The sequence below is a fragment of the Rhinopithecus roxellana genome, chromosome 19 (genome assembly GCF_007565055.1).
Source record: "Rhinopithecus roxellana isolate Shanxi Qingling chromosome 19, ASM756505v1, whole genome shotgun sequence".
Lineage (NCBI taxonomy): Eukaryota > Metazoa > Chordata > Mammalia > Primates > Cercopithecidae > Rhinopithecus > Rhinopithecus roxellana.
In genome coordinates, this window is record NC_044567.1 from 40,420,929 (window position 1) to 40,447,432 (window position 26,504).

Genomic DNA, 26,504 nt, shown 5'->3' on the forward strand with positions numbered 1-26,504 from the left:
CAATTCTCCAGGTAGCTGAAGTTTGCCTATTCAACCAGCAAACACTTTTAAAATGTTGATAGTTCATTTCTTCAACCCAATTTTGGGAGTTGCCTACTCTGTGTGCAAACCAGCACTCAGGAAGCTGGGCTAACACAGTGAATAAGCTAGACCCATGGTTATGCTTTCCCCATTGCATTTTCTGATTTCTTTTTTCTTTTCTTTTCTTTTCTTTTTTTTTTTTTTTTTTTTTTTTTTGAGACAGAGTCTAGCTCTGTCAACAGGCTGGAGTGCAGCAGTGATCTCGGCTCACCGCAACCTCCACCTCCCGGGTTTGAGCAATTCTCCTGCCTCAGCCTCCTGAGTAGCTGGGACTACAGGTGTGCACCACCACCAGCTAATTTTTGTATTTTTAGTAGAGACGGGGTTTCACCATGTTGGCCAGGCTGGTCTCGAACTTCTGACTTCAAGTGATCCACCTGACTCGGCCTCCCAAAGTGCTAGGATTATAGGCATGAGCCACTGCACCCTACCAGCACTTTGCTAATTTATTAAGCAAAAGATTCTGGCCGGGCGCGGTGGCTCAAGCCTGTAATCCCAGCGCTTTGGGAGGCCGAGACGGGCGGATCACGAGGTCAGAAGATCGAGACCATCCTGGCTAACATGGTGAAACCCCGTCTCTACTAAAAAATACAAAAAACTAGCCGGGTGAGGTGGCGGGCGCCTGTAGTCCCAGCTACTCGGGAGGCTGAGGCAGGAGAATGGCGTAAACCCGGGAGGCGGAGCTTGCAGTGAGCTGAGATCCGGCCACTGCACTCCAGCCCGGGCGACAGAGCGAGACTCCGTCTCAAAAAAAAAAAAAAAAAAAAAAAAGATTCTGAATATAATTTGAACTTTTACTACTGACTCAGGGGCAGCATCATAAATATAAGTTAGTGAGGAGGTTATTACATCCAATCAGGTAGACACTTTCATTAATGAAGTCTAAGGTCACATTGATGGGAGTTAGCAGCTGGATCCCACAGTTAACTCGCAGAGTGTCTGCCAGCAGGCAAGGTTTCCTATTTTCCAAATGCATCACTGCCCAATATAGTTTTCTTTGAAGCCAAGAACTGACCTTTATGGGCTTTTTACTGTATTTTGTTGGCGTGTCATCTGGTTGACTATGGGGGCAACTCTTGCCGTCATTCTGAGTGTTGGTTCTGTCCTTAATTCACTCTGTTGACTTCCCTCCCAGCAATGAGTTATATCACAAGAGGTCTACATCCCCTCCAGGCTGAGGCTGAGCCGTCAGTTCTCTTTGGGAGCAACTGTTCACCTGACTGCAAGACCACCTACAATCACACCAGCATCAAACTCATGTTTCATGATTGAATCTACAAGAATATCATAAAGACTGACAAGTACACACCAGAAGTCAGAGTAGTTCTGACCTTACGCTGACCTGCTAGCCCTGGCCCGCTAACCCTGGCCCTGCCCTGCCCTGTGCGAGAAAGAAAAGGAGACAAGAAAAAGAAAGGAGGAGAGGGAGGAAAGCGAAAGAAAAAGAAATGGGTTAAATTTTTCATGAAATACTCTTTGTATGGACTTTTTCTTCCTGTTTTTAGTATTTTTGGGCTGGGAGTGGAATAGAAAAATGTGAAGTAAAGATACCCACTTCTAGTCAACATTGTACTGAGGCTTTAACCAGGCAGTCAGGGAAGAAAATGAAAGGCATCCAGGTTGGAGATTAAGAGGTGAAACTATCTCTCTTTGCAGGTAACCTTATCTTGTATATAAAAAATCCTAAAGATTTCACTAAAAAAAACAAAAACTAAAACTAATAAATAAGTTCAGCAACATTGCAGGAGACAAGCTCAATATACAAAATCAGCTGTATTTCTGTATATTTACAATGAATAATCTGAAATTGAAATTAAGAAAATTTCATTTACAATAGCACCAAAAATAAAACAGTAATAAGCCGAACAAAAGAAGTACAAAATTTATACTCTGAAAACTACAAAACTTGGTTGAAAGAAAGTAGAGAAGACCAGAATAAATGGAAAGGCACCCTCAATCCGCGGACCTGGACTTCATGTAGTGGAGATGGCAGCACTCTCAAAATGCATCCACAGATTCAATGCAACTCCTATCCAAATCTCACTTGGCTCCTCTGCAGACACTGAAAAGCTTATCCTAAAAATTCACATGGAAATTTGAGGGACCCAGAATAGCCAAAACAATCTTGAAAAAGAAGAACAAAGTTGGAGAACTCACACTTCCCAACTTCAAAGCTTACTACAAGGCTGCCACGAGGAGGTAAGAGTAGACACACAGAGCCACGGGGCAGGACGGAGGGCTAGAAAGAAGCTCCCAGCTACAGGCGGCAGGTGCCCACACGGTGCCAAAACAATGACACGGGGAAAGAGCTGTCTTTTTACCAAATGACGCTGGGACAGAGAAATACCCACACACAAAAGAAAGAAGTCAGGCCGGGCGTGGTGCCTCATGGCGCGGTGGTTCACGTAACCCCAGCACTTTGGGAGGCTGAGCTGGGCAGATCACCTGAGGTCAGGAGTTCAAGACCAGCCTGGCCAACAGAGTGAAACCCTGTCTCTACTAAAAATTAGCTGGGCGTGGTGGTGCGTGCCTATAGTCCCAGCTACTTGGGAGGCTGAGGCAGCAGAATTGCTTGAACCCAGGAGGCAGAGGTTGCAGTGAGCCGAGATCACGCCACTGCACTTCAGTCTGGGCCACAGAGCAAGACTCTGTCCCCCACCCACCCATTAAAAAAAAAAAAAAAAGAATTAAAATTTTACCAGCCTGGGCAACCATAGTGATAACCTGTCTCTACAAAAATAAAAATATGCAGTGGCTCACACCTGTGATCCCAGAACTTTGGGAAGCCAATGCGGGCAAATCACCTGAGGTCAGAAATTCCAGACCAGCCTGGCCAACATGGCAAAACCATCTCTACTAAAAATACAAAAATTAGCCAGGCATGGTGGTGCATGCCTGTAATCCCAGGTACTAGGGAGGCTGAGGCAAAAGAATCACTTGAACCTAGGAGGTGGAGGTTGCCGTTAGCCAAGATTGTGCCACTGCACTCCAGCCTGAGCGACGAGAAAAACTCCATGTCAAGAAAAATACATAAATAAAAAATCAAAAAACAAAAAACAAAAAAATTAGCCCAGTTGGGTGGTGTGCATCTGTGGTCCCAGCTACTCAGGAGGTTGAGGTGCGAGGATCACCTGAGCCCAGGGAGGTCAAGGCTGCAGTGAGCTGTCACACCACTGCACTCCAGCCTGGGGGACAGAGCGAGACCCTGTCTCAAAAGCGTATTTATATAAATATAAATAAACTATAAAACTGTTAAGAAGAAATCATAGACACAAATCTTCATGATCTTGGATTAGGCAGGGGTTCCTTAGCTGGGACACCAAAAGCGCAAGGAACAACAACAAAAATAAACTGGATTTCATCAAAAGTAAAAACTTTTGTGCTTCAAGGGACACCATCAGAAAGGTAAAATAGACAACCCAAAGAATGGGTGAAAATATTTGCAATCATCTATCTAATAAGGGTATCCAGAATAAAGTATTACAACTCAATAAAAAGACAATTAACCCAATTAAAAATAGGCGAATGATCTGAAGAGACATTTCTCTAAGATACACAAATGGCCAGTAAAACCCACGAAAAAATGCTCAATGTCATCAGACATCAGAGAAACGCAGGTCAAAGCCACAATCATGGCCGGGCGCGGTGGCTCAAGCCTGTAATCCCAGCACTTTGGGAGGCCGAGACGGGCGGATCACGAGGTCAGGAGATCGAGACCATCCTGGCTAACACGGTGAAACCCCGTCTCTACTAAAAATACAAAAAACTAGCCGGGCGAGGTGGCGGGTGCCTGTAGTCCCAGCTACTCGGGAGGCTGAGGCAGGAGAATGGCGTGAACCCGGGAGGCGGAGCTTGCAGTGAGCTGAGATCCGGCCACTGCACTCCAGTCCGGGCGACAGAGCGAGACTCTGCCTCAAAAAAAAAAAAAAAAAAAAAAAAAAAGCCACAATCATGTATCACCTCATGCCTGCTAGAGTGGCTGTAATCAAAAAGAAAATAAGAGTTGGTGAGGCTGTGGAGAGACCAGAACCATCCCACACTGCTGGTGGGAGTGAAGCGGCATGGCCACCGTGGAAAAGAGTGCGGTCGTTCGTCATACGGATGAACATCCAGCTACAACATGACCCAGCAATTCCACTCCCAGGTGCAGACCCAAAAGCAGACCCTGTCCACACAGAAACTTGTAAAGGAATGTTTTTGTTTAAAAATTTTTTTTGTTTTATTTATACCAGACGGAGTCTCACTCTGTTGCCAGGCTGGAGGGCAGTGTGTGATCTTGGCTCACTGCAACCTCTGCCTCATGGGCTCAAGCAATTCTCCTGCCTCAGCCTCCACAGAGCTGGGACTACAGGTGTGCACCACGAGGCCTGGCTGATTTTTGTTTGCTTTTTTTTTTTTTTTTTTTTTTTTGAGACAGAGTCTTGCTCTGTTACCCAGGCTGGAGTGCAATGGCATGATCTTGGCTCACTGCAACCTCTGCCTCCCAGGTTCAAGCGATTCTCCTGCCTCAGCCTCCAGAGTAGCTGGGATTACAGGCATGCGCCACCACACCCGGCTAATTTTGTATTTTTAGTAAAAACAGTGTTTCTCCATGCTGGTCAAGCTGGTCTCGAACTCCTTATCTCAGGTAATCCACCCGCCTCGGCCTCCCAAAGTGCTGGATTACAGGTGTGAGCCACCTCAGCAGGCATTTTTTTTTTTTTAAATACAGAGTCGTGTTCTGTCGCCCAGGGTGGAATCCAGTGGCACAATGAGGTCTTTGCAGCCTCAAACTCCTGAGCTCGAGTGATCTCCTGCCTCGGCCTCCTGAGTAGCTGCGATTATAGGCGCTCGCCACCACGCCTGGCTCAATAAAAGACACACACACACAAACAAAAAAAACCAAAACCAAAACCAAAACCAAAACAACCCCCTCCCCCCCAAAGTACTGGTCCATACGATAGCACAGGTGAGCCTGGAAAGGCTGTTATGTGAAAGTCACAACAGATCCCAAGGTATAGATTGCACCTACAGTGCTGGACAGGGGGCTTTACGGACAGTGCGGGGCTGCTGAGGGCGGGACGGGGACCGGATGGGGACCAGGAGGGTGACCGCTGAACGGTACAGGGTTTCTTTTGAAGAGATGAACATGTTCTGAAACTGGCTGTGGTGATGGCGGCGGGTTTGTCACTACACGCTGGACCCCTGAGGTGTACTCTTAAAATGGGTGAGTTGTATGGCAGGCGAGAAATATCTCGACAGAGCTGTTGCCACAGAAGAAAAACCAAAACCCAAACCCACGCTCCAACCGCGGGGCCGCTGCGGGAAAGGGCAGCTCAGCGCGCGCTCCACGCCCCTTTCTCCCGGGGCTGCTCCCACAGCTCCTGCCGCCCGTGCGCTTCCCTCGCGGGATCATCGTTCCCCCGCACTGGGTGCTCACTCCTGGGTCCACCCGGGGCTCGCCCAGGGGCCCTCTGCAGGCAGCCAGGGGCTGTCCCGGGTCGCTCTGGAGCGCTAGGGCTAGGGGTGCGGATTCCCAGGGAACGCGCCGGGTGGTCCCTGGTGATCCCCGGGAAGGCGGCCCCGCGTCCCGCGCAGCCGGGTCCAGCCGCAGCCAGGAAGGGCGGGGGGCGGGGGTGGAGGGGCGGAGGCGCCCGAGGTCCTGGCTTCTCGCGGCCTCCGGAGCCCGCGGCGTTGCCATGACGACGCCCGTGAGCCGCCCGACGTTTCCCGCGCCGCTGCCCCGGGAAGGGCTGAGCTGGGCAGGCAGGGCAGGGCTGGGCGGGGTCCCGGGGCGCCCCTCCTTCCAGAAGCGTCCTTACCCGAGGTTGGGTGGGCGAGACCCACCCCCGGGTAAGGAGCAGAGGCCAGGCGGGGATATCTCGGGTCCCACGGTCCCTCCCGCAGGTCCAAGGGCAGCGCCGCTGAAATAACGGGAACGCCCACCTCCTCCCCCAAGAACCCCCGCAGAGCGCCTGGGGCTTCCGGAGGCGGGTGTCTGAGAAAGGCGCAGCTCAGGGTCACCGGAGAGAAAAAACTCCGCTCTCACAGCCCCGTGGCAATGTCCCTAGCAACTCCGCTCACAGCCAGCGAAAAGCAGCCAGACGTGCATCAACCAACAGCAAGGGCGGCACCGGGATTATTACCCAGCAGGGAAAAGGGACAAGCATTTGGCACTTGACAGCTTCACAAGGACAAAGACTTAGTGCGGAGAGAAAGGCGCCAGAAAGGTGACCCATGGTCGGCTTCTGTTTATGTGACATTCCCGGAAAAACACTATGGGTTGGAGGATAGATCAGTGGTCACCAGGGGCTGGTGGGGCTGGGGGTAGGGGCAACCCTAAAGGGCTGGCGGGAGTTTCGGGGGTGATGGAAGGTTATCGTGGTGGTTACACGAGTCCACAAGTGCTGAAATTACAGCACTGTACGTAAAATTGATCATTCTGTTTTCCTGGGTTTTTTTTTTTTTTTTGACATGGATTTCATTGTTGCCCAGGCTGGAGTGCAGTGACAAGATCTCGGCTCACTGCAACCTCTGCTTCCCGAGTTCAAGCGATTCTCCTGCCTCAGCTTCCTGAGTAGCTGGGATTACAGGCGCCCGTCTCCACTCCTGGCCAATTTTGTACTTTTAGTAGAGACGGGGTTTCTCCGTGTTGGTCAGGCTGGCCTTGAACTCCCGACCTCAGGTGATTTGCCCGCCTCGGCCTCCCAAAGTGCTGGGATTACAGGCGTGAGCCACCTCACCCAGCCGTCCTGTATATCATTTTTTTAAAAGCTATTAGCCTGGGCAACATAGTGAGACCCCATCTCTACAAAAAGTAACAAAAATTAGCTGGATTTGGTGGCACACACCTGTAGTCCCAGCTACTCGGGAGGCTGAGGTGGGGGGATTGCTTGAGCCCCCGGGTTCCAGGCTGCAGTGAGTCATAATCACACCACTGCACTCACAGGGCAACAGTGAGACCCTGTCTACACACATCCCCTGAAACTATCAGTGCTGCTCTCAACATCTGTCTGCTGGCAGCCCAGAGGGGCTGCTGGATGCTGTTGAGTTGGATGGACCCTGTCCCCGCAGCCCAGCAAGCACTAGGGCCGCACTCTTCTCTCCAGGATTATGTAAAACGGATCATGGTTTCACTTGGGGTTTTTTTTTTTTTTTTTTTGAGACGGAGTCTCGCTCTGTCTCCCAGGCTGGAGTGCAGTGGCCGGATCACAGCTCACTGCAAGCTCCGCCTCCCGGGTTCACTCCATTCTCCTGCCTCAGCCTCCCGAGTAGCTGGGACTACAGGCGCCGCCACCTCGCCCAGCTAGTTTTTTGTATTTTTAGTAGAGACGGGGTTTCACTGTGTTAGCCAGGATGGTCTCGATCTCCTGACCTTGTGATCCGCCCGTCTCGGCCTCCCAAAGTGCTGGGGTTACAGGCGTGGCCGCCGCGCCCGGCCTCCCGAAGCGCTGGGATTACAGGCGTGGCCGCCGCGCCCGGGCCTCCCGAAGCGCTGGGATTACAGGCGTGGCCGCCGCGCCCGGCCTCCCGAAGCGCTGGGATTACAGGCGTGGCCGCCGCGCCCGGCCTCCCGAAGCGCTGGGATTACAGGCGTGGCCGCCGCGCCTGAGCCTCCCACAGTGCTGGGATTACAGGCGTGGCCACCACACCCGGCCTCACGTGGAGTTTCTTTAATCACCATGGTCGTTCTGTTCAGTGTGGTTACTGTTCCTTCCACACTTTCTGCTCTGGTTTGAATGTTTGTCCCTCCAAAACCTGTTGACGTTTCATTGCCTTTGTAACAGTATTGAGAGTGGGATCTTTAGAGGGTGGTCAGGCCATGAAGGCTGCACCCTAACAGCTGGGACTGGTTCTAAAAGGGTGCGGTGGCTCCCCTCCTGCCTTCCACCATGTGACGGCGTAGCTGGACGGCCCTCACCAGATGCTGGCACCTTTCTGGTGCTGTGAGCCAGTTGATCATTTGTCATAAGTCACCCAGTCTCAAGCATCTGTGACAGCAGCACAAAACGGACAAAGCGTTTCTACAGCTGAGTCCCTGAGAGACCAAGGGTCAATATGTGCAGTTTACAGGCTGGGGACAGAAGTGGACTCAGAGCTGGAAGAGACCCCCAAGGGCCACCCCCAAGACTGCATTTGTGCAGAAACCAGGGCCCAAAGGATTCTGCAGCCAAGCCAGCCAACAGTTGGGATTTGAGTTTGGAGCAAACCATCCTCCCCTCCCCCGAGTACTTGCTCTGCACAGGAGCTGGCTGAGCGCGGGCACGCAGGGGTCAGGGGCCCCATCCCGTCCAGGACAGGCCCTCCATTCTGTCCCACGTTTTTTTTTTTTTTTTTTTTTGAAAAAGTCTCGCTCTGTCGCCAGGCTCAAGTACAGTGGCATCATCTCGGCTCACTGTAACCTCCGCCTCCCAGGTTCAAGCAATTCTCCTGCCTTAGCCTCCCAAGTGCAGGGACTACAGGCGCACGCCACCACGCTCAGCTAATTTTTCTATTTTTTTTTTTTTTTTTTTTTTTTTTTTTTTTTTTTTTTTTTTTTTTTTTGAGGCGGAGTCTCGCTCTGTCGCCCAGGCTGGAGTGCAGTGGCCGGATCTCAGCTCACTGCAAGCTCCGCCTCCCGGGTTTACGCCATTCTCCTGCCTCAGCCTCCCGAGTAGCTGGGACTACAGGCACCCGCCACCTCGCCCGGCTAGTTTTTTGTATTTTTTAGTAGAGATGGGGTTTCACCGTGTTAGCCAGGATGGTCTCGATCTCCTGACCTCGTGATCCGCCCGTCTCGGCCTCCCAAAGTGCTGGGATTACAGGCTTGAGCCACCGCGCCCGGCCTAATTTTTCTATTTTTAGTAGAGACGGGGTTTCACCAAGTTGGCCAGGATGGTGTCGATCTCTTGACCTCGTGATTCGCCCACCTTGGCCTCCCAAAATGCTGGGATTACAGACGTGAGGCACTGCACCTGGCCCGTCCCACACATTTCTAGCTGCCACACTGCCTGCACCGCAGCCAAGTGTGCCTTCCAGAGAAAGTGTCTGCAGCCTCTGAAAACGAGGCCACCATTTCCACATTATTCCCCACCCTCCCTGAGAAGTCCTCTGTGGCTGGCGGGCCCCAACACCCCTCGAAGCTGCTGGTTATGGCTCCTCCTCTACGCCCCTTCCCCACTCTCTGAGCCACCCTTTGTGTGACCCCCCCCACCCTGTGTCCCTGCTCTCTGCAGCCTCTCCTCCTCCAAGTCCTCCCCCTGGCCCCCAGGCATCTCTGGCAGGACACCAGCTCCGCCCTGAGGTTCCACACCTAATTTTGACTTGTGATTGTCATGGTCCTGTGTCCCCAACCTAGATTAGGAGATCAGGTTGGTCGGGCTCCGGCCAGCACTGGGCTCTGCACTGACAGAACTAGGAGGCAGCCAGCCAGGCCACACCAATGCCAGAGCTGGGAATCAGCTCAACGTCACCCTGGGTTGTCCAGGCAGACCCTTGCGAGGTTCAGGAAGGAACACTGGTACACAGAACAGGCTGATCATTACTCAGGCTCTCCCTTCTTGGATAGCAGGAGGGAACATGGACCCCACCCTGCCCCCGACTGTGCTGCAGCAGGGACGGACGGTTACTGGTGTTCCCTGGATGGCCTCCTGGGTGCTGACCAGGAACTTGGCACAAGGGAGAGGACACTGTGGACAGCTGCTCCAGTCAGGGCTGAGAGCAGAGTCCTGCCACAAAATGCTGCCAGAACACCTGGCCTCTCTGGTGGAGGCCCCTGGGTTCTAAAGGAGGCATCTGCCCCACTGGCAGGGTGTGGAAAGGCTGTGACTGAGGCCTGGGACTTAACAGTAGCCAAGGCCCCTCCAGCCGCACCTGCAGCTCCCCAGCGCAGGCTCCTGGTACCTCCATGCAGTCTGGGACCCTGAACTGGTGCTCCACAGGCCTGGGACGCACTGCTGCAGGAAGCAGGTCATGGGGCTAGAGCCTCATCGTGAGACGCTCTCCAGGCTGCCTGGCAGTCGTGGGGACAGACAGGGGGAGCCCCAGCCAACTAGTTTTCTGCAGAATTCCCACAAGGGTGGTTGGAAGACCCCTCACCCCCAGCTGACATGCGCACTGCAGGAGAGCTGCCACCATGCGGAGAAACAAGCCTTTCCCGCAAACCCAGGTCTCCAGCTTCCTCAGTCCCGAGACCTGGCAGTGCAGGGTGTGGAGCCACCCCTTGGGGGGCACCTGCCCAGCATGTTCCCCGCACATCAAGATTCCCACCTGGGCACCAGGACCCCAAACCCACGACCCTCTGGGGGCACCGCACTGTCTGCGTCCCTCGCGTGACCGCCCACCCTCAGACCCAGGATTACATGAAGCCACTGGAGGGAGATAGGCAGTCAGCCTGGTCAGAGCAGCCCCTGGCCTTCACAGAGGGCAGCTGCCCAGAGGTGGCCCTCAGGGCCCAGAGCCTCCATCTCACATGTGCAGAGCCCAGGCCTGGCCTGGCTGGGCAGGCGCCCTCCAGTGAGCGTCCCCATGTTGGTCAAGGGGCCGGGCTTCGGTCAGGGTCACCATGGGGGAGGGGCCACACAAACCCACCCACACTCCCACAGAGGGAGCCACGCCTAGGTGCCCACTGCGCCCAAGTCCACAAGGCAGTGGGCGTGCAGGGCCAATTTTAATACGGGCTGGCCTGTTTGGGGGTCGAGATGGCGGCTCCCTTTGTCCTCGTGGTTTTCCACGGGCAGGGGCAGTTCCAGCGAGATCGTCTCATAACCAAACCAGCCCTGTGCACGAGAAGTCACGCCATGCCCCACAGCCTCCAGTCCTGGCTGCTGGTGGCTCAGAGGCCTGCAGGGCAGGAGAGTTCTGGGTCTCGCAGATCCATGAGCCGCAGCCGCAGGGACCCCCATGGACAAACTCCGGGGGCTGCACCTGCTGGAGCAGCGTCTCCCGAGCGTCAGAGGTCCTTTCGCAGCAGGGCCGAGCCCTGGTGGACAGAGCCGTGAGTGGCAAGCGGGGAGTCAGGGCTCTGGGAGTCGTCAATCCAGCAAGAACACCCCGGTCGGCCACCTTCAAATGGGAGGTGGGCGTCTGGGGCGCGGAGGCAGAGGCACGGAGAGGTTCAGCACATGCTGGTCTCCTTGGGGTCCGCCCACCAGCAGGGAAGCTGAGGGGCGCCAGAAGCCTGGCCAAGGGAGGGGCCCCTTAACAGAAGCCTGCACCAGCGAATGGGAGCAGCGAGGAGCGAGAGGAAGTGCGGGGACCCCAAGGTCTGGAGGTGTCTTCCTCACAGACGCGCGAGTCACGCGGGGGCTGGGACTGCAGGGGAACAGCACCAGAGGCATCGGGCCTGGGCCGCGGCCACCAGGGGAGCCACAACCGGCAGAAGCTGGGCTCAGCCGAGGGTTTAATCCAGAATGAGAGCAGGCCAGTGGCGCCTGAGTGCGTTCAGGCTCGAGGTCGCCAGGAGACACTCTGAAGTCGTCCTGCACGTGCGCCTGCGTGGCTGTGGCTCTGCTCAGCACCGTGCGCGCTGGGCTCCAGGGAACCCGGTCAGGGGCTGGCCACGACCCAAACTCTCTGTGGGCCACAGTCCCTGGGGCACCCCCGCGAGTCCCGCAAGAGGAGGCCACGTTACGAAGCTGCCACCAGCTCCGCCTGCCTGGGCCTGGCCTTGACAGGGACGTTTTCTGTGGAGGAAACAGAGATGTTTATGACATGCCAAAGACCCACAGGCAGAGACCTCCAGAGAGGAACGAGGCCATGGGGTGGCAAGGGTCAGCTCAGGAGGCTTCGCACTACGGAAGGGCACGCCCAGCTCTGGGGGAGGCAAGTGACAAACAGGAAGCCAATGGGGCTGACAGACAGGGCCAGGGGCACGGGACTGGGCCCCAGAGAGAAGAGCCCCAAAGATGGGTAAAGGAACAGAACAAATGTGGATGGATGGTTCTAAGACTCAGGTTCCCAGCGGGCAGGTGGAGAGCCTGTGCGGAGCGGTGCCACGGGGAGAGCCACACCTGGCTGACGGCTAATCCTGGGCTAGACCCTGGGAATGAGCAGGAGTTGCTAAAGAAGCCTTTCCCAGTTCTGATTTCTGAATGTGCCTCTTGGAATGGGGCATGGCTCTCTTACGAGGTTACCCAGTTACCCAACCCCTGGGAAACCCAAGCCCAACCCCAAGGCCAGGCACACACGCCCCCGAGCCACACAGCCAGGCGCACAGGGCTCGCCCATGGCCCAGGAGGGCCTGGACGACCTCAGGCAAGTGGGAAGGGCTGGGAGCATTCTGTCTTGCTCCTTTCTAGAATCCTCTGTTCTCCTGTGAATTCCAACCATTCAAAAGAATCAAGCATGGAAATACCTGGGATCTTCTCAGGAAGGGGCTCGGAGGGAACCTCTGGCAGCTCTATTTGTTCCTGCAAGAAGCAAAGGGTAAGGCCATGAGCAGGTGACAGGTCGGCCCCGGGCTTCCTGGGCCTCCGTGAGAGTACACGGATCCTGTCAGTCAGCTGCTTTCAGCCAGAGTTAAAGTGGACAGGAACGTGCTGCTCATAACATGCAAGTCTGCACCCGCCCCAGCTTCTGGAACCACCAGAATCCCCAGGAGGTGATGCGGCTGCCACCATGGAGGCTCCTCCCAACAGACCCTGAGGCCCCGAGGGGCCATAAGGTGGCCACGTCCTGGGTATACCCCAGAGACCCTGGCTTTCAGGGACCAAGGGGTGGATGACACAGACACCCAGGTCACGCTGGTGTCCACCACTGTGGGGTGGGCCGTGGTACAATGCTGTCCCAGCGATCCTGGCTACCTAAGCCAGCAACGGTGCTTCTGCCTCTCAACTGGCCTGCCCTGGAGGCCCCCTGAGGACTTGGACCCTCAGGAAAAAGTAACTGAGCGGGCAGGTGGGCACAGCGCACCACGGGCCACATAGCACCAAAGCACTGGGGCGGCTGGCAGCAGGGCTGGGGCAGAGGCCGGCTCTGGGGGCACCATGAGAATCTGGCAGACTAAGGCAGGGGCCCAGAGAGGACAACCCCTTTGTCGGGGCGTGAACTCAGACTCAGAGCCTGGATGTGAGCGTGGGGCCAGGACGCGACCCCACAGCGAGGGCCTGCGTGGGACGTGAGTCAGCAGCCACGGCTGGGGAAAGCCAGCCCATGAATGAAGCACCACATCCGTGACAGCCAGGCACAGAAAGAGGCCGAGGCACCAGGAAGGCCCAGCCTCCTAGCTCCGTCCAGGGCACGGGCCAGCCTGCCTGCACCAGACTGTCGGGTGAGCAACCCTGAAAACCAAGTCACCTCAGGTAGAAAGCCAGTCACAAACCCCAGACTGTTTACTTAAGGGACACCACATACGGGATCACCACAGGCAGGGCCTACTGGGGGTCTGAGCTCTGGGGGTCCCATCACCTGAGTGACCGTGCTCAGTCCCGGGGATCCCGTCGCCCAAGTGACTGTGCTCAGTCCTGAGGGGCCGTTACCTGAGTGATCGCGCTCAGCTCCTCCAGGATGGCGTCTTCATCCTCCTGAGTGAAGCTTCCTGCCAGGAGCTCATCTATTTGCTGCAGAAGGACAGGTGGTGGTGAGAGCAGCGAGGAGGAGGCCCCTCATGGGAGGAAGGAGGCGGCCTGTGGCTGGGTCTGGCCCCGTGAGAGGAGGTGGCCGCTGCAGGGTGTGGGACAGTTTGACCCACACGGGGGTGGACAGAGGGTGGCCCTGTGGGTTCCCACAGTTGGGGGCAGGCTGGTCAGGGTGCCACCTACCCGCTGGTACTCCACGGCCTCCTGCGTCTCGTCCAGGATCCTCTCCACCTCTTCAATGGACATTACCTGTGGACGAGGGTGACAGGTGTTGACTCTCGTGGGTAGGGCCAATGGTAGACCCCCGACAGAGGCCTCCTGGGCTCTCAGGGCCACGGCCTCACCCCTGTTTATTTTTATTTATTTTTTTAGAGACAAGGTCTGGCTGTGTTGCCCAGGCTGGGCTCAAGTGACCCATCCGAGTAGCTGGGACTATAGTGCGTGCCACCACCCCCAGCTCCTGTCTCTGTTTAAATGAGGCCAAGCCATGCGTGTCCCAGGCATGGCCCCGTCCTGAGGCCACAGGAGCCGTTCCATGAGTCTTTTCAGAGGCCACGATTGCAGTGCTCTGATGCCCGCTTCTCACACCTGAGTCAGCTCTCACAGCCACAGGTAAAAATAAGCAAAAGGTGGAACATTCTGGGCAGGTGAGTTGATTTCTTTTGAGTGGCAAGGTCAAAGGGCCACTTGTGCTTGACTGGCACACACCACCAGTACTCACCAGACACTTGGAAAAGTGGCACAGCCAGACCTCCTGCCAGGTGAGTCCCCGGCTCTCCAACTAGCCCCACCCACTGGACCCCCACGTCATCAGTGTGATGGGGTTGGTGGGGGAATGTGGTATGGCCACGCTGGGCTTCACATCCATGCCCGGCCTGAGACGAGGCCGGTATTCACCTCCTCCCAGAAGCCTTCTTTTTGCTCTTATCGCCCTGGCTGGAGTGCAGTGGCACAATCTCGGCTCACTGCAACCTCTGCCTCCCGGTTCAAGCGATTCTCCTGCCTCAGCCTCTTGAGTAGCTGGGTTTACAGGTGCCTGCCACCATGACTGGCTCATTTTTGTATTATTGGTAGAGACAGAGTTTCACTATGTTGGCCAGGCTGGTCTCAAACTCCTGACCTCAGGTGATCTGCCTGCCTCGGCCTCCCAAAGTGCTAGGATTACAGGTGTGAGCCACCACGCCCCACCACCTCCAGGAAGCCTTCTGTGATTAGTTTGCTGAACCCCTTCCTACCCTCAGACTTCCCCTCTATGTCACTTTGGCGCCTGGGGACCCAGTTCCCATAGTTCCCAGCCTGTGCTGCACCCCACCCTCAGGTCACTGCATCCCTGCCTGCCTGGCAGCACCCAACACATCTCTCCTGCCAGCCTCGTGCCCTGTGTCTGACACAAACACTGTGGGACAAGCCCCCCACCCTATCCCCAACTCCAGCCCCACTGGGCTCCCCGTGCCTCCATGCCCCTGGCCCTGCAGAGACCCACCTGGTGCATCTTGTTCAGACACTCAGTTTCCAAACTGCAGCCCCTCCATCACCTTCATTTCGATCTGGGTGAACTCAATACTCTGAACCTGAAAAGGAAACCAGAGCAGACGCAGGTGCTGAGGATCCGGCGTGCCCTCCTCCTGGCCCAGGGGCAGGGTTCACACCACACTGGGCGGGTGCTGCTGGGCGTGAGGGCAACTCCTGACACCTGCTCCTGCCTGTCCTCTCCCGCTGCCAGGTGGGGACGCGCAGGACAGAGAAGGTGCCGGGGAGACACTCGGGACTGCTGGTTGCTAGTTAGTAGCTCTGGTTACCAAGGAGCAGAACCACGCCGCTCGGGTCCCTAACACCAGGGACACTCAGTCCCCCATGCAGACCCCTGACCTACCCACATCACCCAGGGGTGGCCCAGCCTTCCCCACCTCAGTCCTGCAAGAGACAACTTGCCCCCCAGCCCCTTAAGACCATTAGCTTCCTGGCAGACTCCCCAGGATTCCAGGCCCGCCCCATTTCAGGTCAGCTTCAGCCCGAGGCATCTGAGAGGAGGAGATTTCAGCTCTTGGGAGAAATTCCGATGTCCATGCAGCCAGGCAGAGCTGTCTCCAGCTGCACCTGCATCCCAGGGCGAAGCACCTGGCCACCTACCATGGCCTCCAGGCTGCTGATTTGGTTCTCTGTCCTGTCCAGGAGCTGCTCCTGGTATCGCTTCTTCTTGAGCAACAGCTTGGCCCGTCTGCAGAGGGAAGCCCGAGAGTGACCTGCTGTGACCCTGCCCGGCGTCCCACCCCAGCCGACAGGGTGCCCACGTTGCCCGGGCCCACTCACTCCTTCCTGCCGTCCCGCAGCAGCTGCCGGGCCAGGGCGCGCTCACGCTCCAGCTGCTGGGCAATCCTCTTCTGGTACTGCCTCAGCTTGTCCCGCTGCTGCTTCAGTTGCTGCCAAAAGAGAGCGGGCCTGGCGTCACCGAGCCCACGCTGCAGGCCCTGGCCGTGCTACTGAGCGCCGGACATGGAGGCCAGGCGGCCCTCCACGAGTGTCCTTCATGGGGCAGGGCTGTCTCCCAGGGGACAGGTGGTGCTGTCTGGACACATCTGGGGGGCGGAAGCCAGGGACACTGCTCCACATCCTGCCACGTATGGGGCGGTCCCACCAGAGGGTCCACCCGGACCCCACAGTCCATCACAGGGACGGGAAGGACCACCGTGGCACTTGCCGTGGGCCCACCCTTGAGCCCGCCCGCCAGCGGTACGAGCACTCTGGGCTCAGGTCAGGGAGCAGCTGCCAGGACCTCAAAGGCTCAGACTTGGCCGGACACAGTGGCTCATGCCTGTAATCCCAGCACTTTGGGAGGCTGAGGCGGGTGGATCACGAGGTCAGGAGATCGAGATCATCCTGGCTAACAGGGTGAAATCCCGTCTCTACTAAAAATACAAAAAAAAAATTAGCCGGGTGTGGTGGCGGCGCCTGTAGTCCCAGCTACTCGGGAGGCTGAGGCAGGAGAATGGTGTGAACCCGGGAGGCGGAGCTTGCAGTGAGCCAAGATTGTGCCACTGCACTGCAGCCTGGGCAACAGAGCGAGACTGCATCTCGGGAAAAAAAAAAAAAAAGGTTCTGACTCGAGAACATGCAGGGGGTGAGTACCCAAGTGCCAGCAGCCACACGGCCAGGATAGGACTCAGACATCCCCCCGCATCTCTCCTCGGGCTTCAGCCACATGAGGTGCCTGTGGCTTCCCTGCCCCTTTGCCAACCATCCAGCTTCAGGGACATGCACTCGGTGATGTGCCCCGCGGCCCCGCTGACCGCCTCTCATCCGTGCGCCGCCCCAGAGAGGGCACTCGGCCACTGAGGAACTTCAGCCAGTCCTGCCCTATCAGGCCCTTGAGTTTTCCAAACGTCATCACTTCAGACAATGATGAGCCCATGCAGGCACAGGGATTATGGCCTTAAGGCAGGAGGCTGAGGGGAATTAGCTGGGTCAGGGCCTGTGTGCCTCTTTCAGGCTCTGCATAGGAAGAGAGTGCTCCCTCCACCCTCGGAGTCTCCGCTCCACAGTGCCAAGACCTGTGGGTCCTCCACAGTGAAAGGTGCCCCCTGTCCAGCCCCACTGCTGGGGAGACTCAGGGGCCAAAGGTGTGGCCAGGCTGCCCCCTGTAAAACGAGGTCTCAGTGGAGGGTCACAGGCTGCGTGGGGAACACCTGTTATCCTAGAAAAACAGAAAAAAAAAAAAAAAAGCAATCATTTGTGCTACTGTGTACTAAGGATGCTGTTCGCAAGCACCCAAAATCCTGGGGAGACCTATGGCAGCCGGGAACACAGGTCTGCACAGCCAAGAGCCCACAGTGGCCCTCGGCCAGTGCTTGGCAAGTGCTTGAAGAGAAATCGGAACTGAGTCCTTAAAGGGAGGGGAGGGAGTGCCCTGGGGCTACCAGGGTAGGTGGAGGGTGGACGATGGAGGCTGGGCCCAGCTGTCTTACAGGCCGCTCGGGACGGTGCCCAGCGCTGTGCCCATCTTCTCTAGGGACAAACGTGCCCGTTGTTTCTTTTCATAGCTTATGGACTCAGATGCCAAAGTAAGATCCCGTCTTTCATTTGCATTCACTTCTCTTTTAGTATGAAATTATTTCTGTTGCACAAAATTTAGAAAAGAAAGCATCCGAAAAAGCTAGCCCTGCTCCCATTTCGGGGTCTCTCTCATGACACGTTTATCCCGTTACAAAAATTGACTATTCTTAACCCGCCGTGTCCCTGACATGCCCAGCGATTCCTTCTCCTACAGAAGCTAACTTTCACATGGGAACAGGCACCACCACCGGCCCGGCTGTGCCCCGGGGGGTCAGTCTGGAGTCGCCGCAAACAAACGCGCCAAACACGGTAACACGGTGGTCCTGCACCCAGGCGCTGCGGAAACCCGGCAGGACCCCGGCAGGCGTTCGGCGCACCTGGCGGCCGCTCCTCGGACCAGGGCAGACTTCCGTCCAGTCCTGGCCTGACTGGCGCGAGGGAGAGGGGATGGCCCCGTACGGCCTCGCGAAGCCGGAGCACCGAGGGGGCTCCGGCCCAGGGCACCAGGGGGCAAATGAGCCGCGGGACGTGGGCGGGGGCAGCGACTCCGGGAGCGCCGGGACCCCCGGGGCCGGGACCTGCTCCTGCGGGCCCAGAGCCAGGGAAAGCCCGGCGCCGCGCGGACCCCACGGCCAGGCCGCCAGGCTGTGGCCAAGCCCCGAACGCCGGCGTCGAATCCCGCAGTCCCCGGCCGCGCCCACCCCGGCGGGGCTCGCAGAGGCGGACGCGCGGGCCCGGGGGAAGTCGGCAGCCACGGCGCCGCGCAGAAGACCCTGGCCCGAGGCCCCGCGGGCGAGGAGGGCGCAGGGCGGAGAGGCCGAGTGGCCCGGCTGCGCGCCGCGCCTCAGTTTCCCCACCCAAACGCGAGGGCCGAGGGCGCGGGGCTCTTCCGGCCTCGCCGCCCGCCCCGGCCCTGGCCCCGGCCCCGGGCCCGGGTCCTCACCAGGATGGCCTTGTCCTGCTCCGTGACACGGCTCTGCTTCTTGCGGCCGAACAGGTTGCCCATGGCGGCGCCCGCCCCCGGCCCCGGCCCCGGCCCCACCGAGTCCAATCGCCACCGCCGCCTCACGGCCACCGTAGCGCGGATCCTCCCGCTACGGCGGCCGCGCCGGGCCAGGCGCCGCGGAACGCGAAGTCCGAGCACCTCCCCCGGCCGCGCGCCGTTGCCGCGGGTTCGAAACCACAGCCCGCCGCTCTTGGCGACCGCCACGAACACCGCGGCCTCCTTGGACCCGTACAGAGAAGTGGCACGGATACCTGGATGTTAGGGCCCGGGATGTTCTAAATGACGTGTTTCCGTGCATCCTTCTGGTGCAGGTGAAGGCGAAAATTTCTTATCTCCTAATTAGATGGAATTCTTTTAGATTTACATAATTCAGCCTCCTCAGGCTTTCAGGAATCTTGTGCAGGAATGACTGCCCCCACTGGTTCTGAACACAAAATGCTGCATTTAGTGATGTGATAGCCAACATTTTGCACTTTCTTTTTATTTTTTTCAAGATGGAGTCCTGCTCTGTCGCCCAGGGTGGAGTGCAGGGGCACGATCTCGGCTCACTACAACCTCTGCCTCCCAGCTTCAAGTGATTTTCCTGCCTCAGTCTCCTGAGTAGCTGGGACCACAGGTGCCTGCCGCCACGCCTGGCTAATTTTTGTTAGTACAGACAGGGTTTCACCATATTGGCCAGGCTGGTCTTGAACTCCTGACCTTGTGATCCATCCACCTCGGCCTCCCAAAGTGCTGGGATTACCGGCGTGAGCCACCGCGCCCAGCCGTTTTGCACTTTGAAGTGTTCCCTGAAATGCACCCAGCAGCGCCCCTTCACCCAGCCTTTCAGCCCTGGGATCTCCCCTCTTCCACTGCGCTGCTCCCTGTCTGTGGATCAGTGCCAGGAGGAGCCCAGCATGGCCAGGCTCAACTTCTCCTTCCAAGGAATCATGGCTGCGTCCCCCACAGAAGCATTCTTCCCTGGGGGGTAAGAAACACGCAAAGGGGGATAAGGGATAAAAGGGAGAAGCCACCCGCTTCCAGCCCCTGGTTCCCGCCTGAGTATCCTGGCTGTGGTTCCCCAGCATTCCCTAAGTGTCATAGAAAAGCACTCAGCCGAGGATGGCTTGAGGCCAGGAGTTCAAGACCAGCCCGGCAACATAGCAAGACCCCCGTCTCTACAAAAAATATAACAAATAACATCAAAAGGAGAGTAATTATCACCTGTTCCAAACCTTTGGACTCCAGAACCTTCACCGAGGTGAGGGGGCCCCTGAATTTTTGTTGGGTTCATCTCCCACCCTCTGATTTGTCTCACTAAGACATCTGCAGTACTTTTTCCTTGGTGTTCATGGGGATGTTGGGAAAAAGAAAAAGACTTGCTACTCCCTGCTCCTCATGCAGGGGGAAGAGCTGGGTAGAGAAGGCGTGGTCCCTGGCTAGGGATTCCCCCACCGCCTGTGCCCACAAACCTAGGTGAGGACAGGGATTTTTGTTCTCCTGCCCAAATGTTGCACTTCCAAAGACCACCCTGGCCTGCCACGCCCCCATCCTGTGCCTATAAAATCCCCAAGACTCTAGCAGGCAGACACACAAGTGGCTGGACGTCAAGAGCAACACACTGGCAGGACATCAAGAGAGTGTGGAGGAGAGCATGCTGGTGCTCTGGGAGGACACTGACCATGAAATGGGGTGGAGTTTGGCCAGGACGATTGGAGAGGGCCCGGGCTGCTCAGTGGTCCGACTCCAGGGGAAAACCCTCCCACTCCATCCCCTTCTGGCTTCCCCCGTCTGCTGACAGCTACCTGCACTCAATAAAACCTTGCACCCATTCTCCAGGCCCAGACATGATCCGATTCTTCCGGTCCACCAAGGCAAGCACCTGGGATACAGAAAGCCTTCTGTCCTTGTGATAAGGAAGGGCGTCTAATTGAGCTGGTTAACACAAGCCGCCTACAGACGGCTAAACTAAAAGAGCACCCTGTAACACACGCCCTCTGGGGCCTCCGGAGCTATAAACATCCACTGCTAGACACTGCCCGTCTGTATGCTCCCCCAGAGGTTTGAGCAGTGGGGCGCTGAAGAGGTAAGCCACTCCGCCTGTTGCACGCCCTGCGAGGGAGACAAGGGGACCTTTGCTGTCTCACTCGGATCCGATTAGTGTGCATCAGTGGATCAGTGTGATGTTCGAGGACGCCAGGCGATGAAGATCTGCGGCAGGCACTCCGAGTCAGGGAGCTGGGACGGTGTACTGCTGGCCAGGTTAGGTAAGAGCAAAGGCTTCTGTTGATCTTTGCAAACTGGTATAGAGGAAAAAAAGCATTAGGCAAGTCGCTAGCTGGGTACCAGGTGCCAGGAGAGTGTGCTAATTTGTTGTAGAAAAGATCTTCCTGATGGGGCAGCAGCTACTGGGATGACTGCAACTGATTAAATTCTCCACAATCCCCGTTATTCTCTAAGACCCGTGTGACCTCTGCACAGACCTGAGAGGTGAGTGACACAGGTTGGACCTTTGTCCCTGCCCAAATCTCAGGTTGAAATATCATCTCCAGTGTTGGAGGTGGGGCCTGGTGGGAGGTGACCAGATCACGGGGGCAGCTTCCTCATGAATGGTTTAGTGTCACCCTCCTGGTGCTGTCCTTGTGACGGCGAGTGAGGTCTTGTGAGATCTGGTCACTGTCTCTCGTTCCTGCTTTTGCCACGTGACATGCCTGCTCTCGCTTCACCTTCCACCGTGAGTCAAAGCTCCTTCAGGCCTCCCCACAAGCTGAGCAGGTGCTGGGGCTGTCCCTGTACAGCCTGCAGAACTGGGAGCCAATTAAACCTCTCTCTTTTCACCCTGTCACCCAGGCTGGAGTGCAGTCAGTGGCACAATCTCGGCTCACTGCAAGTTCCGCCTCCAGGGTTCACGCCATTCTCTTGGCTCAGCCTCCCAAGTAGGTGGGACTACAGGTGCCCACCACCATGCCTGGCTAATTTTGTTTTTGTATTTTTAATAGAGATGGGGTTTCACTGTGTTAGCCAGGATGGTCTCGATCTCCTGACCTTGTGATCTGCTGGCTTCGGCCTCCCAAAGTGCTGGGATTACGGGCATGAGCCACCATGCCTGGCCATTAAACCTCTTCTTTGGCCGGGTGTGGTGGCTCATGCCCCTGATCCCAGCACACTGGGAGGCCAAGGCAGGCGGATCACTTGAGCTCAGGAGTTCGAGACCAGCCTGACCATCATGGTGAAACCCTGCCTCTACTAAAAATACAAAAATGAGCTGGGCGTGTTGGTGCATGTCTATAATCCCAGCTACTCAGGAGGCTGAGGCTAGAGAATTGCTTGAACCCAGGAGGCGGAGGTTGCAGTGAGCAGAGATCGTGCCACTGCACTCCAGCATGGGAGAAGGAGCGAGACTCTGTCTCAAAAGAAAGGAAAAAAAAACTTCTTTTTTTTTTTTTTTTCACCATGTTGGTCAGGCTGGTCTCAAACTCCTGACCTCAGGTGATCCACTTGCCTTGCCCTCCCACAGTGATGGGATTACAGGCGTGAGCTGCTGCGCCCAGCTGGTCTTTTGACTCTTTGATGGAGGCACTCATCTCTGCAGTTCCCAGGGGTTCAGTATTGTTTTGAGTTTACTGTCCTGGCACAGGGGAAGTTCTCGTGGCTTCCACTGTACCCTTATAAGAGGCCACGTGCGGAATGTGCCCATGGCCATGTGCCCCTCGTTCAATTACACATTCAAGAACTGGGGACAAACTAGAGGGTGGATCAACGTGCTCAACTGGCCCCTGGGAGTCAGACACAGGCTGAGGCTCCACCTTTCATCTCATGACCGAAAATCCCCCTTTGATTGGTGGTTCACGGTGGTGTTTTGAGTCATCAGAAACTGGCATCCATCTGGCCAGGTGCAGTGGCTCACACCTGTAATCTCAGCGCTTTGGGAGGCCGAGGCGGGTGGATCACCTGAGGTCAGGAGTTCCACATCAGCCTGCCTAACATAGTGAAACTTCGTCTCTACAAAACTACAAAAATTAGTGGGGCATGGTGGTGGGTGCCTGTAATCGTGGCTACTTGGGAGGCTGAGGCAGGAGAATTGCTTGAACTTGGGAGGTGGAGGTTGCAGTGAGCTGAGATCGCACCACTGCACTCCAGCCCGGGCGATAGCACGATACTCCATCTCAAAAAAAAAAAAAAAAAAAAAAAAAAGGCCGGGCGCGGTGTCTCAAGCCTGTAATCCCAGCACTTTGGGAGGCCGAGACAGGCGGATCACGAGGTCAGGAGATCGAGACCGTCCTGGCTAACACGGTGAAACCCCGTCTCTACTAAAAATACAGAAACTAGCCGGGCGAGGTGGCGGGCGCCTATAGTCCCAGCTACTAGGGAGGCTGAGGCAGGAGAATGGCGTAAACCCAGGAGGCAGAGCTTGCAGTGAGCTGAGATCCGGCCACTGCACTCCAGTCCAGGCGACAGAGCCAGACTCCGCCTCAAAAAAAAAAAAAAAAAAAAAAATAGAAATTGGAATCCATTTGATGCCAGTGTCTTGTCATTCCTGACACGCTTGAGTATTTCCCTCCCCCTGTTACATGTTACTTTGGTAACCAGGTGCAGGTCCCTTAGGGGGAGCCTTCCGGTGGGTTTGCTGCTGTACTCCTTGCAGCAATGCTCCAGGGGTCTCCCTCAAGGAACCTGCCCCCCACTCAAGGGCTCCAGGTCTGTGAATTGGCTCAGCCTGGAAACTGGTGAGAGGCCGTGGCTGTCCACTGTGGTGACTCAAGTCAGGTTTGGCCCCCAGACCCAGAGTTTTGTTTCTGTTGCGTAAGACAAACGGCACTCTAGTCTGCCAACCCTTTGTTTCATCGGGGCACTGTGATTCTCCGGAGGCCCCTGCAGGCCAGGGCACCCTGAGCGCCAGTTCCTCCTGCCGCCGCTGGCGCACACAGCCCGCATGGGACTTGACGGCGGCAGGTGCCTCCTGTCCTGCTGCTGCTCTGGGATGCGTCACCCCATGGAGATCAAGGAGTCCATCTCAGTCGGGGCACCCCTCTCCCCGCAGTCACACTTGGCCTGCGAAGGAGAGCAGTAGCAGGACTTTTCAGGGTGCAGGGGCCCCCCTCGCCCGGGTGTTGCTCACGTCCCGGAAGGTGGTGCTCCTGAACCTGCGGGGCGTGGCTGAGTGTGGGCGTGCAGGTCACACTCACGGATTGCCCCTGTCCTTGGACCTTCGGATTCTCTCCTCCACAGCAGGCCATGGAGGCTCTGGGGTCTTGGACTCGTGACCCTCTGGGTCTGAGCTTCAGCTGTCACACAAGGGAGCTCTCAGCTGTGGCTGCAGCTGCAGACCCGGCAGAGCCAGCAAGGCCCCCAGATCAGGGACTTCAGCCCCCTCTAGCGTTCCGATTCGGCGTTCTCAGTCCAACCCCCGAATCCACTCCCACAGGTTCTCCCCAGGTTCCCAGCAATATCTGTCTGAAATATCTCTGAATTCTTGTAGCATGTAAGCCACGGTTTGCCAAACTACAGCCTGTGGGCCACATCCGGCCTGGAATCTATTTTTTTGTACAGCCTTTGAGTTAAGAGTGGATTTTACATTTCTTAAGGATTGTAAACACACACACACACACACACACTAACAACACCAAAAAGGCGGAGGAACGGAGGAGGGAGAAGGAGAAGAGTGAGAGCGAGGTGGCCAGAGGCCGAGCGAGGTGGCCAGAGGCTGCGTGTGGCTCACGGAGCCTGATATTTACTGTTTGATTTTTTTTTTTTTTTTTTTTTTTGAGACAGAGTCTCACTCTGTCACCCAGGCTGGAGTGCAGTGGTGCGATCTCAGCTCACTGCAAGCTCTGCCTCCCGGGTTCAAGGGATTCTCCTGCCTCAGCCTCCTGAGTAGCTGAGATTACAGGCACCTAACACTATGCCCAGCTAATTTTTTTTTTTTTTGTATTTTTGGTAGAGATAGAGTTTCACCATGTTGACCAGGCTGATCACAAACTTCTGACCTCAGGTGATCTGCCCACCTCGGTCTCCCAAAGTGCTGGGATTACAGGCATGAGCCACCGCGCACGAGCGCTGTTTAGTCTCTTACGGAAAAAATTCCCAAGCCCCCGCATGAGCTATTGTCTCCTGTGTCGCGCTGTCCCGGATCGCTAAGGTTTGATGCTAATTGTAGGCCTCGTGGCAACAGGAGGTGGCTGCTGTGCTGGCTTGGGAAGGACAGGTAACCTCTCGCGAGGGTCTCACAGGTGGGCTGAGAGGGTTTGCAAACTCAGGAGCATCAGCAACCCCAGCCACCACCATTCCCACTGGCAAGGGAGCCTCGGGGCACCCTGGCAGGAGCAGATGGTGAGTTCTGCGGGGTTCCGGGCACCGCCTCCCCTCTGGGTGAGGGGTGCCGTCCTGTCAGCGTTCTGCCTCTCAAGTGAGGACACCGGCAAGGCTGTGCGCTCAGCTGACACTGTGATCAGGTGACGCACAGGACTGAACATTGTGTTTGATTTTCAGCAATGTCAGTCCTGTAGGGACAAGAAACAGCAGCTCCTGTGGGGGCTGCCACGAACATTCTCTGCCTCTCAGCTGCCCCGAGGTCTGGGAGGAGCTGCTCCTGCCAGCCATCTGATTGCTGTGAACACCCAGTGCGTGGAGGAGGAACCCCCAGTCCGCAGTCCTGGGGCATCTTTGCTGTTCTGCTCTGAAGGGCAGCAGCCGCTTGGGCGCCCCGGCACCAGCTTCATCCAGCCCTTTCTTTCACCCAACCAGAGGCCACAGCAAATCCACTGCGAAGTGTGGCCTGGCACCCCGTTTCCCATTGGCAGGAAGCTCAGCCGGGCGTTCACACCCTAGGGACGATGCAAACAGTCCCCAGATGCCCTGCTGGGACCCTCCTCGTGCTGATTCTGTACCATGAGGTTCCAGGCAGGAGACAGAAACCACACCAGTCATTTGAACAGGAACATTCAAGATAAAGAATCATCAACTAGAAAAAGATGTGTCACTATTAAAAGGTTACAAGAGAACTCGGAGGAATACAGGAATAGCAGTGCCAGAAGCAGCGCATGTTTCTAGGACAGACAGGGAGCACACGGGAAGAAACCAAGAACCTGGAAGAATATCCGGCCGCAAGGCTGGGCCTGGCTCTGCTGGACCCTGCAGGCTGCCCCTGCCCGCGGTGGAGGAAGTTGCCCCGGGCTCTGCTGGACCCTGCAGGCTGCCCCTGCCCGCGGTGGAGGAAGTTGCCCCGGGCTCTGCTGGACCCTGCAGGCTGCCCCTGCCCGCGGTGGAGGAAGTTGCGCCGGGCTCTGCTGGACCCTGCAGGCTGCCCCTGCCCACGGTGGAGGAAGTTGCCCTGGGCTCTGCTGGACCCTGCAGGCTGCCCCTGCCCGCGGTGGAGGAAGTTGCCCTGGGCTCTGCTGGAACCTGCAGGCTGCCCCTGCCCGCGGTGGAGGAAGTTCCTGCAGGGCGAGAGCCTAGCTGTCCGTGGGGAGCCCACCTGTTGGCCGAGAAACTCGCTGAGGGGTGCATCTGGGCCAGAGCTTTTCCAGCAGAAACTCCTGCCAGGTGCTTGAGAATCTTGCTGGGGAGTGCGACAGACGGGCGGTGTCTGCGAGAAGCAGCACATGGGTGGTGGAGACTCACGGAGGAGTCACCCGCACACGTAGCCACTGGCAGCTTCAGCAAGGAAGGGGCCAGACAGGGAGGCCCCTTTCTCTGCCAGGCCTTGCTGCAACCTCCAGCGCCCTCTCCTGTCAAAGCCTGACGCTGAGCCAGCCAGTAGAGGAGAAATGTTTACAAGGTGCAGCTCCACCAGCACAAAGCAGGCCTAGGGAGGGTGGATTTGGAGCTGAGGGGTGACAGTGGCACACCGCTGA

At 56.8% G+C, this 26,504-nt stretch overlaps 1 protein-coding gene and 1 long non-coding RNA gene across 2 annotated transcripts; both read right to left on the reverse strand.

Annotated features, from left to right (window-relative positions):
• Positions 1-10,689: 10,689 nt before the first annotated feature.
• On the reverse strand, positions 10,690-18,790 carry CHMP6 (charged multivesicular body protein 6). Its single transcript, XM_030923770.1, is given in 9 exon segments — positions 10,690-11,723; positions 12,395-12,449; positions 13,518-13,598; positions 13,800-13,865; positions 15,100-15,123; positions 15,125-15,187; positions 15,747-15,834; positions 15,927-16,036; positions 18,610-18,790. Coding segments are annotated over 9 exon segments (606 nt in total). The 5' UTR covers positions 18,673-18,790; the 3' UTR covers positions 10,690-11,667.
• A 541-nt stretch (positions 18,791-19,331) lies between these two features.
• LOC115894880 lies at positions 19,332-26,300 on the reverse strand. The gene is made up of 3 exons (XR_004055101.1): positions 26,126-26,300; positions 23,838-23,936; positions 19,332-20,951 (listed from the first exon to the last, which is right to left on the reverse strand). It is a non-coding gene; the product is annotated as an uncharacterized LOC115894880 (long non-coding RNA).
• Between the last annotated feature and the right edge of the window lie 204 nt (positions 26,301-26,504).